Source organism: Lygodium microphyllum, chromosome 8 (genome assembly GCF_053477565.2).
Source record: "Lygodium microphyllum isolate KBCC chromosome 8, Lygodium_microphyllum_v1.1.10, whole genome shotgun sequence".
NCBI lineage: Eukaryota > Viridiplantae > Streptophyta > Polypodiopsida > Schizaeales > Lygodiaceae > Lygodium > Lygodium microphyllum.
This window is the reverse complement of record NC_141142.1, coordinates 61,155,092-61,170,539: the sequence shown is the minus strand read 5'-3', so window position 1 is coordinate 61,170,539 and position 15,448 is coordinate 61,155,092. Positions and strand designations below refer to the sequence as shown.

The 15,448-nt window shown below is 36.8% G+C and overlaps 1 protein-coding gene across 3 annotated transcripts in view; it reads right to left on the bottom strand.

The window, feature by feature from the left end:
• LOC148032366 (CDK5RAP3 protein homolog) overlaps window positions 1–1,714 on the bottom strand; it is a 170,839-nt gene extending 169,125 nt beyond the window's left edge. For all 3 annotated transcript variants that reach the window (XM_087683015.1, XM_087683013.1, XM_087683014.1), the window contains exons 1-2: window positions 1,595–1,714; window positions 1,378–1,512 (exon numbers count right to left, since the gene is read on the bottom strand). In XM_087683015.1, coding sequence (XP_087539141.1) covers window positions 1,378–1,512; window positions 1,595–1,673 — 214 coding nt within the window. In that variant the 5' untranslated portion in view covers window positions 1,674–1,714. The remainder of the gene's footprint in view (window positions 1–1,377; window positions 1,513–1,594) is intronic.
• Between the last annotated feature and the right edge of the window lie 13,734 nt (window positions 1,715–15,448).

The following is a 15,448-nucleotide window of genomic DNA, read 5'->3' as shown; positions in this document are numbered from 1 at the left end:
TCATTGACTGGAAATTTTCAGGAAGTGTTTGGTAGTAGCATAGTTAAGCAATTGTGGCCAATGTTGTTTTTACTATAATGCCCTTTGAAAATTCCATTGCTGTGTGTTTTGCTTCCAAGCACATTGTGGTGCAATTGGGGATTGCAAGGATTTCAAGGGCAAGGTCCGTTGTAGGGATGTGAAATTCTAGTGCTTTGCTTAGCATTTGATTAAGTAGTTAATCAATTGTGCAAATGTGAGATATACATGTGGTGTGCAAGTTAGTTATTTCCACAATGACTCCCCAAGGACCCTAAGAAGTCAGTGGATTCCAAAGGCAAACATTGTAATATGTTGTACTTGACAAGTACTACTTGGTTCCAGCTTGGACCTAGGATAATTATTTTTTTTACCAACATGTGTCAATGGTAACAGTAGGAACTAAGCATTAATTAATGCATTCCTACAACCCCAAATCCAACATTATATTAGAGCAGTCTTCAACCACTTGGGCAAAATCATCAACACTCTTTGTTGCATCTCCTTCGATTGGAAGGAGATTTGGCAAGCATCTCCAAGTCAATTAATACTGCAAGACGATCCACGCGGCTTGACATCATCAAATTTTTTATTTGGGTTCATTTAATACTCTATTTGCACTACTACCAAAAGTACAAATGCTATTTCATCCATTTGTGCAAAATCTTCAATAGTGCAAACTACTACCAAAACTACACATGTTGTTACATCCATTTGTGCAAAATCTTCAATAGTGTTCATTTCTACAAGGCCTTTGACAATCTACGTTGTGTTATATAGGAGCATGGGTTGGTTTTGTGCAAATTTTCCTCCACATGAATGGTTCAGCCCTTGTAGTCACTATGTCACGTTGCTCTTCTAGTTAAGTAGTTGGAGTGCTTTACCTTAAATACACATGTTTCGAAATTGAATGGATAGAACTTCCGAAAGCTTGCCAACACTCTCAAAAGGCGGCAAGAGTGCAACCTCTAAACCAGGATAGACTTGTTCTCTCTTAGCTATGCTATGTAATTGTCAGCGTTTGAACTGATAAAAAAACAATCAGCCTCTCATTTTGACCATGCTCAATAGATGCTTGACGAATGAGTTGAGCAGCACCAGTGCTGTCAACGTCTTTCAGATGGAATCACTGGGTAATCTGAGCATATTGGGTTCAACAGTCGACCTGATGAACTAGTTGAGTGTTCGTGCATGCATAAGTGTGCAATCTTTGATACCGATACTAAGACTCTAATTTTGATTAGCCGGTACACATGCAAGGGTCATGCAGCATTGAAGATTGCATGCCTGATTTCTTCTGACAGGAGACATAGACAGATCCAGTAAATGAAATTGAAAATAAAAGATGTGGGGAAGAACCTTCGATAGTAAGGGTGCCAAGCCAAGGGTCAACATCTGTAGGAAGGCTCGACAATGCGGAGGCGACGCGCATGCGGAGCTGCGTCAGCTTCTTGCGCCAGTCTGCAGGTATTCTCTTCCTGTCTGCCAGCCAATCTGGCACAAACACAGCACGGGTGTCAGAAGGTTGTCGGATAAAGCGCTGTGGACGGTGATGGTGTGTGTTACGGACGGCTACCTGCGAGCTTGAGATAGGAGATATCGATAGGAAGCTGCTGGACTCGATCGGGCATGTCCGGCTGGTGCAGCATATTCATGGCTTCTTCCTGGCACGACAACAACGCGATTATACACGCTGTTTGAGGTTTTGGTTTGGCGGGGGGGGGGGGGGGGGGGGGGGGGTGGGCAAGGGGATGCTGGCACTGGGCCCACCTGAAATGGCCCCACACACACATGTCCATCTTCTTTTTGCCACGTGGAATAGGCATACACGAGAATTTGCAATTTACACATGTCGAATAAGTGGGATAGACGTACACGTGTATTTCTACCTAAGGCCACACATTGATCCTTTTTGCCACATGGAAGCATCGCTTGCATGCGTCTCCTAAGCGAGCCACTAGGGTATAACATCATGATCCGACCTTGCTCGAAAATGCTCCCCTCCTTGTTTGTTGCTGCTGATTGACAGATTGCAAATGAGGGAAACATTGGGTATCACTGTAGGTAGGGTGAGGGTAAGGCCTAATTGCAACCAACACAAAACAAACCAAAGCTTCCTTTTAATCCCACCCCAATAACATGAGGGTGAGATGTGATGCTACAAGGGGCCATCCCTTTCCTTACCCTGGAGGAAAGACAACTCCCATAAAATAGGTTATATCTTAAGTTGACCCATTGATGACAGCCTCCCTATGCATAAGAGGCACTAGGAAGCTTCTTCCTCTCAACTTGTCCCATGATCATCAATGTAGAGAACCTCAATTTGATCTTGGTACAAGCTAAGACAAACAAGGGGCTTAGTTTCAATCTTGTAATAGCAATACTCCATATGACTTGTTATTGCCTATCGAAGACCCTAAAAAGCTGGGATAACAATTCCTCCATTTAGAAGGCCTAATTTTTGGCACTCGAGAATAGATATTCCTTCCATATTCTTGTATTATTATCTAGCTATTAGAACATTGAAAGCTAGTGATATTTCATCATTTCTATGCATGATATTGGACTCTTGTGTGAAGTTGGTCTTGCTGAGAATTTTTTCCAAACAACCAGTGAAAGCTAGTGATATTTCATCATTTCTACACATGATATTGGACTCTTGTGTGAAGTTGATCTTGCTTACAATTTTTTCCAAGCAATCATTGAAAGCTAGTGATATTTTATCATTTCTACACATGATATTGGACTCTCATGTGAAGTTGATCTTGCTAACAAATTTCTCCAATCGATCATGAGTAAGATGCCAAGTCCTAGCATGATGCCTTGTGTATGCATCAAAAGGAAATGGTGTGGCAAGCAAGGTTGAAGACCACTATGAGCTAAGGTAAAGACATCCATAATAGAAACCACTAGTCTTACAAAAAGTAAGCGCTTGCTTGGGTTCATGATGTAAGGGCCCATTTCCCATAAGGGGGGGTTAGTGGAGGGGTGTTGGTCTAGGGGGTCAAGTTTGTAGGAGCCCTAGCAATCCCTCCAACTATTCCCATGCAATGAAGGCTTTATGGTTTGCAAGTTTCCTTCTCTCCTTCTTCTCTCCAGATATGCAAGAATATGAGAAATTTCTTTTTGTCGACGATGGGAGATACTTGCGTGTTGCATGTCCTTGTGTTGATAATCATAAGACTATTGATGATTATGGATGTGTTTATATTGGAAGAGATGAAGCTATACACATAGGCCATCCTGCTTGCTTTTGCATCCACCATTGCAATTATGTATCTATTCTCTTATCCCTCCACTTTCTATCTTCATGCATCATGCATTGTGCTTTCCCCCCACCCGGAGTTCTGGCATATATGATCAAAGTAATCACAAGGAGATATAATGTTTATGTGTGTTTAAAAGTAGTTGCTAGTAGGTTGTACATGTTTCAATAATCACTAAGTTGATGTTAACATATTGTGACACAATTTTTGCTTGTCATATTCTATTTTGACTTTTCATGCAATGCATCGTGCAATTAAATCTATTTGTGAGAAGGCCAAATGAATACAAGTTGTAGCATGATAACTCAAATATTTGTGTGGTATTCTACTTTTATGTTATGCTTAGTATGTCATGTTGAATTGCTTTTAATGGTTGATTTTGTTTTGACTTCCCACGTGTATCTAAACTTGCAAATTTGTTTCTAATGTTGCCAAATAAAGCAATACTTGCCGACAAAGGTTTTGCACAAATTCAAGCCTAGAATTGAGAAAACATCCACTGGCTTGTTCAAGTAAAGGTAAAGATCTAGCGTAGTACGAAATTGAACCTAAAGCATAAGAGAAGAGTTTACAAGGGTGTCTTTTAAGGAAAGGCCTACAACGATAAGGCTTTACAAATGCATGTGCACCATTAGGGGTTTCACCCTTGGAATCATGAAATTACTATCTTTCTCTTATTTAGAAAGATCAATGTTCTCTCATGGAACATTAAATGATTATGTTTGGATCTCAACAAAGTAGCAAGGTAGTGTTCGTGCTGCAACAAGTGAAGTTTAGAATAGATTGTTGTCTTCACCTATAGGACGATCATTTTTGTAAATGTCCCTAATGTGTGGGCTCATAGTACACCTTTAATCATGAAATATATAGTTAATCTTATTGTTTTTGCATGCATTGGTACATGGAAATTTTTGGATACAAGGTTCAACTTTCCATGTGTAGATATCATTAACTTGCACAAGTCTATAACAAAGAAGGTTGTGGAGACAATTGAAGATTCTCTTGTACAAGTCTAGAACAAAGAAGTTTGTGGCAACAATTGAAGATTCTTCCATTGTCTCCTAATCCCATACTAATTGGAGGAAATTGTCAATGAAAAAAGGGAACTGTGGGAAAGTATGGTGCATGTTCATTATTATTAATGTCAAAATCATTAACAATAAGTTCAACTAGAGGAAAAAGGAGGGGTATTTGACTTAGAAGGCAAGTTATTTAGTCATGTTATGATTTCATACGTGTTGTGAGACTTTCTATTTAGAGATCAAAGTCCTTAGTTCAATACATCATATCATTTTCCTAAGTCCATTAAGTTTTCACTTTTGTAAGCTCAATATAGGTTTTTAAGAGTCCCCCCTGCAGCCCTTAGAGTTAAATATAGGTTTTTAAGTTTTCACGTTTGTAAGCTCGATATAGGTTTTTAAGAGTCCCCTACCCCTTGGCGGCCCCCCGCGCCCCTCAAAGTTAAATATGATTTTATGAGCCTTTATGTGTTTAATGGCCACATTATATATGGTTGGAATGATATTCCTTTTTAGCAACTCCCCTATTGATTGGGACAAGAAAATCAAGGAAGTAATCATGCTTTCTAAAGAGTTTGAAAAGTCTATGGTTCCTAGGCACAAAATAATTTATGAAGTAGCTCTTTATGGTCAATATCCTAGTCATATTCTTTTGCTAGAGCATCATCATGATATAATGGCTATTATCCTCTTGCAAAATATAGAGAATTATTTGGATTTGCAAGAGATATAGACTTTGAAGAAAATGAGAGCTTGTGACCTCATCTCCACAATTACTAATGATCAAGGTAAAGCTTACCCTCGCATAAAGACATTGAGGTTTTTAACCTTTCCAGGATGTCTTAAATGCCTTTTTGAGCATCTTGCAAGGCTCATTGTTTCCACAATGGATATGCATGTTGATAAGCCTTTTTGAATGTTGAAATGAATAAGAATTCTTGTTTTCTTTTGTGAAGTGAAACAATGGTCCAATAAAGATGGCCTACCATAAATTCGTTCATGAGTTTGTGCAAAAAAGCATGTAACACTTAGAGGCGACTTACCATGCTTAATGTTGCTGATAAGGTGCTAGCTAGGGCCTTCTCATTGAGGATTGGTTTATTTTGGCTCACTCCATTTGTAGAATGAAAATTCACGAAATATTTTATCCAATGGTGAATATTAGCCACTAAAGGGATCCCTATTGTCCATCAAGCTTTGCTTTTTGCTAAGTGTTTTCCCTAATATGGGGTGCATGACACCCTCTTTCCTTTTATGTTTTGCGCAAGTTGACACTAGTGCCTTGTTTTTGCACTAAACATACTCTTGTCCTCCATATAAAATTCATCACATACAACACTCTTTAATCTCCCCCAACATCATACATTAAAGTGTATCTAAAGACTCTCTTCTCTCTCATGTGTAAAGTATCCTACAAACATATAAGCTTAAGCATGACCCACATGAACATGCCAAGTAATATCAAGAAGACTATAGCTTCATTGAAAATGTAAGACACTTGTTGAATCTCTCTATCCAACCTCCACACTAAGTTAACTCCTCATGCAAATAGACCAATGTGTTGGTAGGCATACAAGTTGACTTCTTGTAAAGGTAAACTCTTTCACTGTTTCATCTATTCGACATAGTACTATACAAGAGTGCAAGGATGTTGTATGCACATATGTGCAAAAATTTTATTTGGATATAACTATTGTGCAAGGCCTACAAAGCTTGATAATGATTTTAGAAACCTTAGAGTAGGTTTCATAGAATAGGAGTCAGAAAATGTTAGAACAAAAATATGGCATTCATGCAAAGAAAATAAGAACTCAAAAAGGGGATGCTTTTAAATGATTTTTTAGTGAAAAAGCCTATAACAAATTTGTAAATAAATTCATGGGCAAGATGCTCATCCATGCATAAGGGAAGATATGACCTAATCTTGTGCCATGTTTGCTTCTTCAATTTCTATTCTCTCATACAATTTATGTTCTCTTCAATTTTTAGTTAACTTGTTCAATTGTCTAATGGAGGATCTCAACAATGGTATTAGAGCAAGGTGATTGGTATCTACATCAACATAAAAAAGGTAGGCATCTATCCATTACTGGACTCATCTTCATCAACATATGAAGAAACCATCCATTACTCATCGCTAGATAAGAGCTCTTTCTCATGGATTGTGACTTGACCTCTCCTTCTATCTTGAGGTCCATAGAGCATGGCATTATTGGGATCACCACACAAAAATCTACAATTCAAAACAAAACCACTTATACAAGTGGTATTGGAGGGTAGAGTGGGTCTTTCTTATAGGGCAAAAGACTCTAATTGGGTTGTGTGGATTTGATTGCATCATTGTTACATTTTGAGACCATTGCCAATCGGCCATCTTCTCTATTTGCCATGAAACAAAAGGCTTCGGAGTGTCCTACCATCATTAACCAATGAGTTTCTAGCATTGATTAAATGAAGAATTTAATTAGACTAAGCTTATCCAAGGCTTTAAGGGGTCATTTTTTCCAACCAAATAAAGGTTGTTGGCTAGCAATACCTTATTTTCATACAAGTTGATCACCATCTCTTGGTTTCCATATACAAGTTGATCACCATCAATCAAAGCAAACCTTCCTATTTGTTTAGAGGAGGTCGGTACATTCATGTTAGCCCCACAACCCTCAAGCAAATTGACAGCCTATGCCATATCCATCATTTCTTTATAGAATCCCCCTTCCTTACCACGAACGTTTCCTCTAAGATTACAAGTTGAATCTCGGAAAAGCCCATGCTCCTAAATAACCCAAAGAAGGATTCCCACAAGCCTTAAGTCATATGCCATGAACTAAAGTTTATTTTGCAAGCTTTCTAGGAAAACTCTCCATGCATAGAAAACAATTGTTCTATGAGACCCATGAAAGGCTTATTCTTATGTATGAGTTGCTTTCAATGATGCTAGGACCTTCCAACATGGAAGAAGTAAATATGGACTTATCTCTTCCCGAGATTATATTGCAACAAGAAAGTGATATTTTCATTACTATTTGAATAGATTTACAAAAGTGCTTCAAGAGTGAGAACAACAATAAAATCTATCTGCACATGACGAAGATGATTGACTTGTTGAAATCATAGAGATGTCTTTGAAGCAAAATAAACCAAAAGGTACCAAAATATCAATCGTAAGTCATTCTTGTTTTCTAAGTTTGATGGTTGATCGATCTTTTTTGGCATAATTTGAATAGAGTTATGAAAGTGCTTCAAAGTGAAATCAGGATAAAATCCATGAGCAAAAGTCAAAGATGATCACACCACTCAAATCCTATGAGATACCTTAGAAGCAAAAAAGATTAAAAATGACAAAAAAGTTTGTCATAAATATTTCACTTTTCTAAATTTGATCATAGAAATCTTTTTTTCAAAAAATTTCCTTGGTTGAGTCAGTTGGATGACTATTTCGATGAAGAAGCTTTGATGGAACATTCTTCATCGTAGAACTAAATGGAAAAAGATATGGAACAAGTTTCAAGAAAAAATTGAATAATCCTTCCTTCCATCTCACTTCCATCTTCATGTAAGACAAGAGTAGGCAAATTTGTCTTGGCAAGAAGGTGATGTTGTGGCTACATACACCAATAGATTTTGACCTTTGTTGTTTTGCATGCTTGATGAAGTTCTCAAGAGCACGTTGCAATGCAAATATGAGAGCATCTAAGCCCACCTAAATTCTCTTAGACCCACTTCTCTTCATGATGTTATTTCCTACGTTCATGATGCTAAGAAAGAATTCCAAGCCATCACTTAAATCCTTTAAGGATGACAATTTAACTAATCCCTGTCCTTTAGCAAACAACCACAATCTAAAGAATCCTTTCAATTCTTATTCCCCTAAATTTCTTCCAACTGACCAACCTTCTAGCTTCCAACAAAAAATAAAAAAATGGGATCAACCAAAAGCAAGGAAACACAAGATAAAGACAAACTCTGCAAATCTTAATGTTCAATGTAAAATATTCAAGTTTATTTGCCATGATGTGGACAATTGGGTCATTTTTTAGTAGATTGTCAAGTACAAATTTCAACCAATAATAATAAATCCATAATGTAATTTCACAACATCAAGGAAGTACCTAATTATGCTCCTCATTGGACTATCAAATCATTGCAATAAGAGTTATCAAATAAATGAAAGCTAGGTATCCCTATCTCTTTGCTCGCTTTGCTTAAGACAAAAGGTTCTACAAAAGATTTTGATGTTACTATGCTACATAGTAATGATAGCTTCTAAAAAATTGGTTAAGAGGCTATAATTAGAGACCAATCCTTCATTGCACAAAGTTAATTTTGCATTCCAATGCATTAGACATAATGCTACATGGAAAACTAAAGGGGTAGAAATTTCTATGGAGACATATAAAGAAATGTGTGACTTCCTAGTTACACCTCTTTAATCATTTGATTTTATTTTTGTATGCCATATAGACACCAATACAATCGAGATATTGTTCGTCATACTTAGATCATTAGTTTTGAATTTCAAGCCTAATGTACCTCATTGACCAATGATATTGAAATTGAATTGCTCCCATTCAATTACTTACATAAAGTTAAATGAGCACTTGTAGAATAACAATAAATGTATGATTTTTGTCACTAAAATAGCATCCCATGAACCTTCTGCATTGACCAGTACACACAAAAAAACTTTTGGATTTATCTAAACACTTCTATTTATAGTTTGTGCCTTAACTCATGATAATAACTTTTTCGTGATTAATCTCGATCTTTGATATAGCTAGATCAGATTTTATTTTGGATATTCTTCAAAAGGATGGGATTTCTAGTGATATTTTATAGGCTAGTTAAAGCTAAAGATATAGCAAGCTTGATCTTGAATGGTTATCAATAAGAGCCTTTTGAGCTTAACAGGTTTGTGAGATAGGGTTGCCACTAGCACCTCTATTGCTTGTTACAATTTTTGATTTGCTATTCATATAAAGTATAAATAGCTTGGTGTATTTTGATTCAATTAAGTCTCTTCATCTACCTAATGGATCAATATTTAGTGAAAAAATCTTTACATATGACACTATTAACATCATTGAAGAAGACAAATACAATAATAAACCTCTTCGAGTTGTATGAGGACTTGCATAGTGAGAAGAGTCAAGTGCTCAATTTGCATTGTTCTTTTGTTCATGCATTGTTTGCAAGCTTTTTGTTGCATGGTATTGGTCCAAGTAATATTGCTAAGTAAGAGGTAGGCATTACTTTTAATCTGAGATGTCTTTGGCTATTTGAGGAGATTAAATTTGGAATGGATATTTAGAAAGTTTAACCACATATAAGCCATGATTTTCAATGCATCAACTTGGTTTGCTAATAAGCTTGGAAGACAACTACTCTGGGTAAATAACTTGTTTATTTGGAGGTTGGTTATGGGGAAGTTACTGACTAGAGATAGGCTTTGGGCTAGGTTCCTATGCATCCAATTTGTCCTTTTTGTTAGGCTTGTCATGCGGACACGTATCATCTATCTTGGTCTTGGAATTGTACCAAATCTGTATTTGAGGAAGATTCATAAGTGGCTTCTCAATGTGCTAAATTTCATGACAAACTTAAATGATTTGTTTTCATGGTTATAAAGGGAGAGTGACCCTACAATTTTGATTAGTTTGGCATGCTATTAGGGCTATCATGATGTATAAAATTTAGAAATTGCACAACAAAGTCATTTTCGAGTGGTTTCCAAGGACTCTGGTTAAGCCTATTGATCATATTGTTTGTTTTTTGGGATTTCTATTAATCTAATCAAGGCACTTAAAAGGCTTTGATGTGGATAAGATAATTGTGAACAATCATTCAAAATATTTATAAGTTGGATGTCGTTCAATAGATTCTAATTATTTTAACTTTATTCTGTGCATAAATTTTATGTTGTGCTCTAATTGTTTTTGCCAAAAATGACATTCTTATCACCTAGCTTGCTATTATTCTTTGCACTCAAGATGCATGAATTGAGAAATCAAATCCCAATTAGATCTTCCATTAATAGGTTTCTCCTTTATTCAAAGTTCATGCCGTTGTTCCCCCCCCCCCCCCCCCCCTCTGTGTCTTCTAGTGGCATAGTCTAAGTGGACTCCTTATTTAATATACAAATTTTTCTCAATGGGACAATGACTTTGGACACTCGAGTGTTGATATTAGGTAAGAAGGCTTGGCAAATAGATAAACACAACACTAATTGTACTTAAACATGAGGAGTTTGGATATTAAATTGAAAACCATGAGCTTCATCTCAAGGAATGTTTGAATGAAGCAAAGAGAACATTTCAAATAGGCAATGTCAAGGGTAATTGCATTTGAAACTAAGATATAACAAGCAACATTGGTGATTTGGACAACCATTGCAATTTATAAATAAAGCAATCTCAAAAGATTGGGAATAAGCTTACACGAAGCTTTAAGTGTCTCAACCAATGTTGATTACTTCGCAAAGTTTTATTATGATAAGTAAGTAGCTATAAATTCCTCCAATGAGATTTACAATTTTTCAAAAATCACTTCACATAGTAAGGTAGTAATCATGTACAAAATAAACAACAACATATATTTAAAACCTCCTTTAGATAGTTTGGCAATAGTTGTTTGTGAAGCAATGAGTAGCAAGGCATTTGCACACTAATAATCAAATTGCCCTTGATATTTGCTTTGTTGGGTGCTCACGGGAGCTGAATAGATGATGGGATCATGCATAACTATTATTTGCTTTACGTCTTCGAATACCTCTCACATAGCTTGCTACCTTAACTCATTATGCTACCTCAACTCTATCCCAAAAATGCAAGAAAGCAATAGCAAGCTCAAAGTCAAGGATAGTAAACTCACCAAAATGTAATTCTCCACAATCATAGTCCAACCTATTGAGGGGGGCTTTGATGGTCTCACAAATCAAGTGTGGTCAGTGGGGGCACCATAGCCTATTGTTCCTCAATTTGTCCACCACTGTTGTAGTGTGCAAACAAGAGAAAGAGGAAGAAGAATAAATAAAAAAGAAGTGAAGAGAAATTTCTCCCAACCATTGTGTGTGTGTGTGTGTGTGTGTGTGTGTGTGTGTGTGTGTGTGTGTGTGTGTGTGTGTGTGTGTGTGTGTGTGTGTGTGTGTGTGTGTGTGTGTGTGTGTGTGTGTGTGTGTGTGTGTGTGTGTGTGTGTGTGTGTGTGTGTGTGTGTGTGTGTGTGTGTGTGTGTGTGTGTGTGTGTGTGTGTGTGTGTGTGTGTGTGTGTGTGTGTGTGTGTGTGTGTGTGTGTGTGTGTGTGTGTGATTCCCTCTCATTCTCTCAATCAAGCAATAATGGCTTACAAGTTTAGACACAAAAGAAAAGAGAAGTCTCTTAACTTTGAGCTTTAAATGTATGGGCTTCATGAGCGCCATGCAATCTCAATCATTCTCCTCTTTCTTGTCCAATCATCTCACCTAGCTACAATACCCTTAGGCTTTCAGGAGTTGGCCATGGTAGATTGTTGCCTTGTAGAAGACTTGTGAAATTGTATAGGACTTGTTAGCTTACTTGCAATTTCAACATTTTTTGAGGAATTTTTTTGTCTAATTGATAATTCTAAGGAATGTTTTGTGACAAAATTTTTTGTCCATACATGAATTAAACTCTTATTGATAATTTTAAATATAATGTGCATGAAAGTGAGCTTGACTCTTAGATTTTATAATAATGTTTTGTATATTGCTAGATTCAAAGAGGTAATGGAGATGTTGCATGTATAAAAGATTATGGGACAAGCTAAGATTATTTCAAAACGTTAATCCATCACTTTTTTGATGCCCAACTAGTCTTGTTTATTTGGTCTTTTCATATTTAGAACCACTTCCTTATTTGACAACTAGCCTCCACTGACTTCTTTTGACCTAGCTTTAACTACTTTTGATAGACTCTATCTTTGCCTTGTAAAAGTCATTGTATGAGTGCCAGTCTCATGGCACTACTGTCACATGTAGCATGTAGAAGCAAGCATGGAAGGCAAGAAACACATAGGCTCCACATAGGATGTGTCAATGGGGTGGTAATGGGCAGATAGAGTAGTTAATGTAAAGGAGGAGGCTTTGGGTTATTGTAGTCGGTGGTTCTTCGAGTCTACCAAGTTGAACTAACAATAAAAACTACTCTCCCTAAAGGTTGTGTCTAAATTTGCAATGCAAGGGGGATGGTGGTATGCAATTTGGAGGTGGGTCTAATGCTAGGAGAGCCAAGTCTTCTTAGGTGTGTCCCACACTTGCAGATTGAAGTAGTGTGAGAGATGGATGCAGTGCAATGAGGTATAGGGTGATAAGACTATCAAGCAAGCCCCAAAGTGATTGAACCTACCCTTCGTTGAAAAGCGGAGCATGGGCTAAAGGGTTAGAGATGGATTTTAGCTATCAAAGCTAGTGGATATTTCTAATGTGAGGACCACTAGGTGTAGTGATGGTGTGTGCCCCTAATCTAATGTTGGGGCTTTGCTCTCATTTCATTTCATTTCTTTTTCTTTTTTTATTTTTTCTCATCGATCATTAGGGAGTGAATGCAATGATTCAAAGAGGCATATCTCACTCAATGCATTTTCTTTAATTGACAGCCACATCTATTTTGGGGCTTTGAGTATGAAAGAAACGAAAGCTATGGGTGAGGGAGCTCTTATTACGTCTCCCAACATCTCTAAGCTATACACTAGTATGAATGTTGTATGAAGATTGAGTTGATCCATTATGTTTTGGCTATTTCTAATATTAACATTAAATAAAAATGGTAGGAGTTTGTCCTCATACAAAGGCTGCTTTTGGTGTGACAAGATAATGCAAAATCATAGATAGCTATTGATGGTTTTAAAAATTTTACTAAAAGGATGCCACCAAGTCTAGATGTTAGAATAAGTTAGCACTTTTTATATCCTTACCATTGACATTACAACCTTAGGAAGTTATATGTTATGTGCTTTGCTAGATCGGATGAAGTCCCATTCTACCTTAGCTAAGGACAACATGTTAGGTCCACCCTCCCTTTTGTCTAACAAAAATCAAACCATGCATGATCATTTTTGTCTACAACATTGCCCCACCATGCTCGTTGCTCTTTGTATGTATCCTTGGCCACCTTTGATCTATGATTTTGAGTTGCAAATGAGAGAGAGAGAGAGAGAGAGAGAGAGAGAGAGAGAGAGAGAGAGAGAGAGAGAGAGAGAGAGAGAGAGAGAGAGAGAGAGAGAGAGAGAGAGTGTGTGTGTGTGTGAAGGTAGTGGTGAGAGAGAGAGAGAGAGAGAGAGAGTGTGTGTGTGTGTGAAGGTAGTGGTGATGATGATAAGATAGGTCACAATTGGTGGCCAAATGGACGACGTACTTTGATTTGTATCAATTCGATGCTACTGAATGCATTAGACAAATACAAATCATGTTATAGGGAAGGTGCATCATTGGTGGGAGAGGCTGTATACACCCCAAGCTAGTGACATGGGCTAATTTTCATTTCATGTCTTAGATGATCGGATTTTTTTTTTTGAAAATTGTTTGAACTTGATATAGGGAAGAAGAGATTGGGCACCTATTCATAGGAGTTTAAATATCTCTTACACAAAACAAAGGGCTTGTACAATCCTCAAGCACTACTCTACATGTAATACCTTTTTCAAGTTGCCCCGCTAGACTACTAGAACAAGCTTCCACAACCCGCTTCATTCACTTGAGAATGTCTACAAATAATCAAAGAAATTTGATAATACTTTGGCTACAAATAGGGGGTAGTCGATTGATAAAGGGCTCCCATCAAGCTAATTCTATGTTTAGGTCAAAGAAGTCATCTACCCCAAAAGCAACTCATCAACCATCTTCGGAGTTGAATAAAAAGAAAAATGGTAAGTGAAGGTCACTCATCACAAGAATTGCTTGAGGGGCTATTTCTTCGCTTGCCATTAGAATGAATCCTTTTTTGCGATGATCAAGAGTATCTGGAGAATATAAAGGTGAAGTCTACTTTTAAGACCAATCTCTTAGAGCTCCAAGTGCATATTTCAAAATTATATTTGAATATTATTCTATTAATGCTAGTAATAGTAGTGATATTCCATTATTAAAGTTGTTTCTTTTGATTCACAAGGTAATTCAAAATTTTTAATAATCATCTAGATATAAAATCAAATGCAAGTGAGTTTTGGAGCTAATATTACATGAGTATGTTGATGTCATTTCATGCGAGCTACCCCATTGAAAACTTCCACCATCTCATGGAACCTTAGACCATAGGATTGAGGTGTTGCTTGATAGCCATCCCATCTCTCAAAAACCTTATAGGTTTAGTTTGAAAGAGATGGACAAGATAACTAGGAAACTTGAAGACTATTTAGCTAAGGGATTTATTGAGTCAAGTAAGTCCCCATGAGACTTGCTTGTCCTTCTCACTAAAAAGGATGGTATGGTATGCTTGTGTTTCTATTACAAATATCTCAATAAGGTAACCATCAAGAATAAGTATATGCTACCTAAGATGGATGACCTTATAAATAAACTTTGTGGCACATAATATTTCACCAAAATCAGACTCGGGTCCCAGCTACCATCAAATATGGATAAATTTAGAGGATGTCTCAAAAATCACATTTTAAATATGATATGGACATTATCAAAATTTTAAGCTACCTTTTGGATTGACCAATGCTCTTGCAACTTTTTAAAAAATTATGAATGACTTATTTTCATCTATATCTTGGAAAGGGGATAGTCATTTTTCTCAATGACATCCTTTTTTATAGTAAGTTGTTGGAGGAGCACGCGAAAGATTTGTGCATTGTCTTAAATCATTTAAGACAAGAGCAATTGTTTGCCAAACTATCCAAGTACAAAATTTTTCACATGGAACTATTATATCTCTGTCATGTCATCTTGATTGATGGCATTCTAATTGATCCTGCAAAGGTTCGTTGACTAGCCTATTCTAGGGATCATAAAGCAACTAAAATCCTATTTAGGTTTCACTAGGTTGTTTCAAAAGTTCAATGAGGACTATGCTCGTTACTCTGCCAATTGTTTAGACTTGTCAGCTCGATCAATATTTTGAATTATTGAAATGGCTATTTACTACTATACCAATGTTGCAAATTTTCGATTCGAATAAACCTTTTGATGT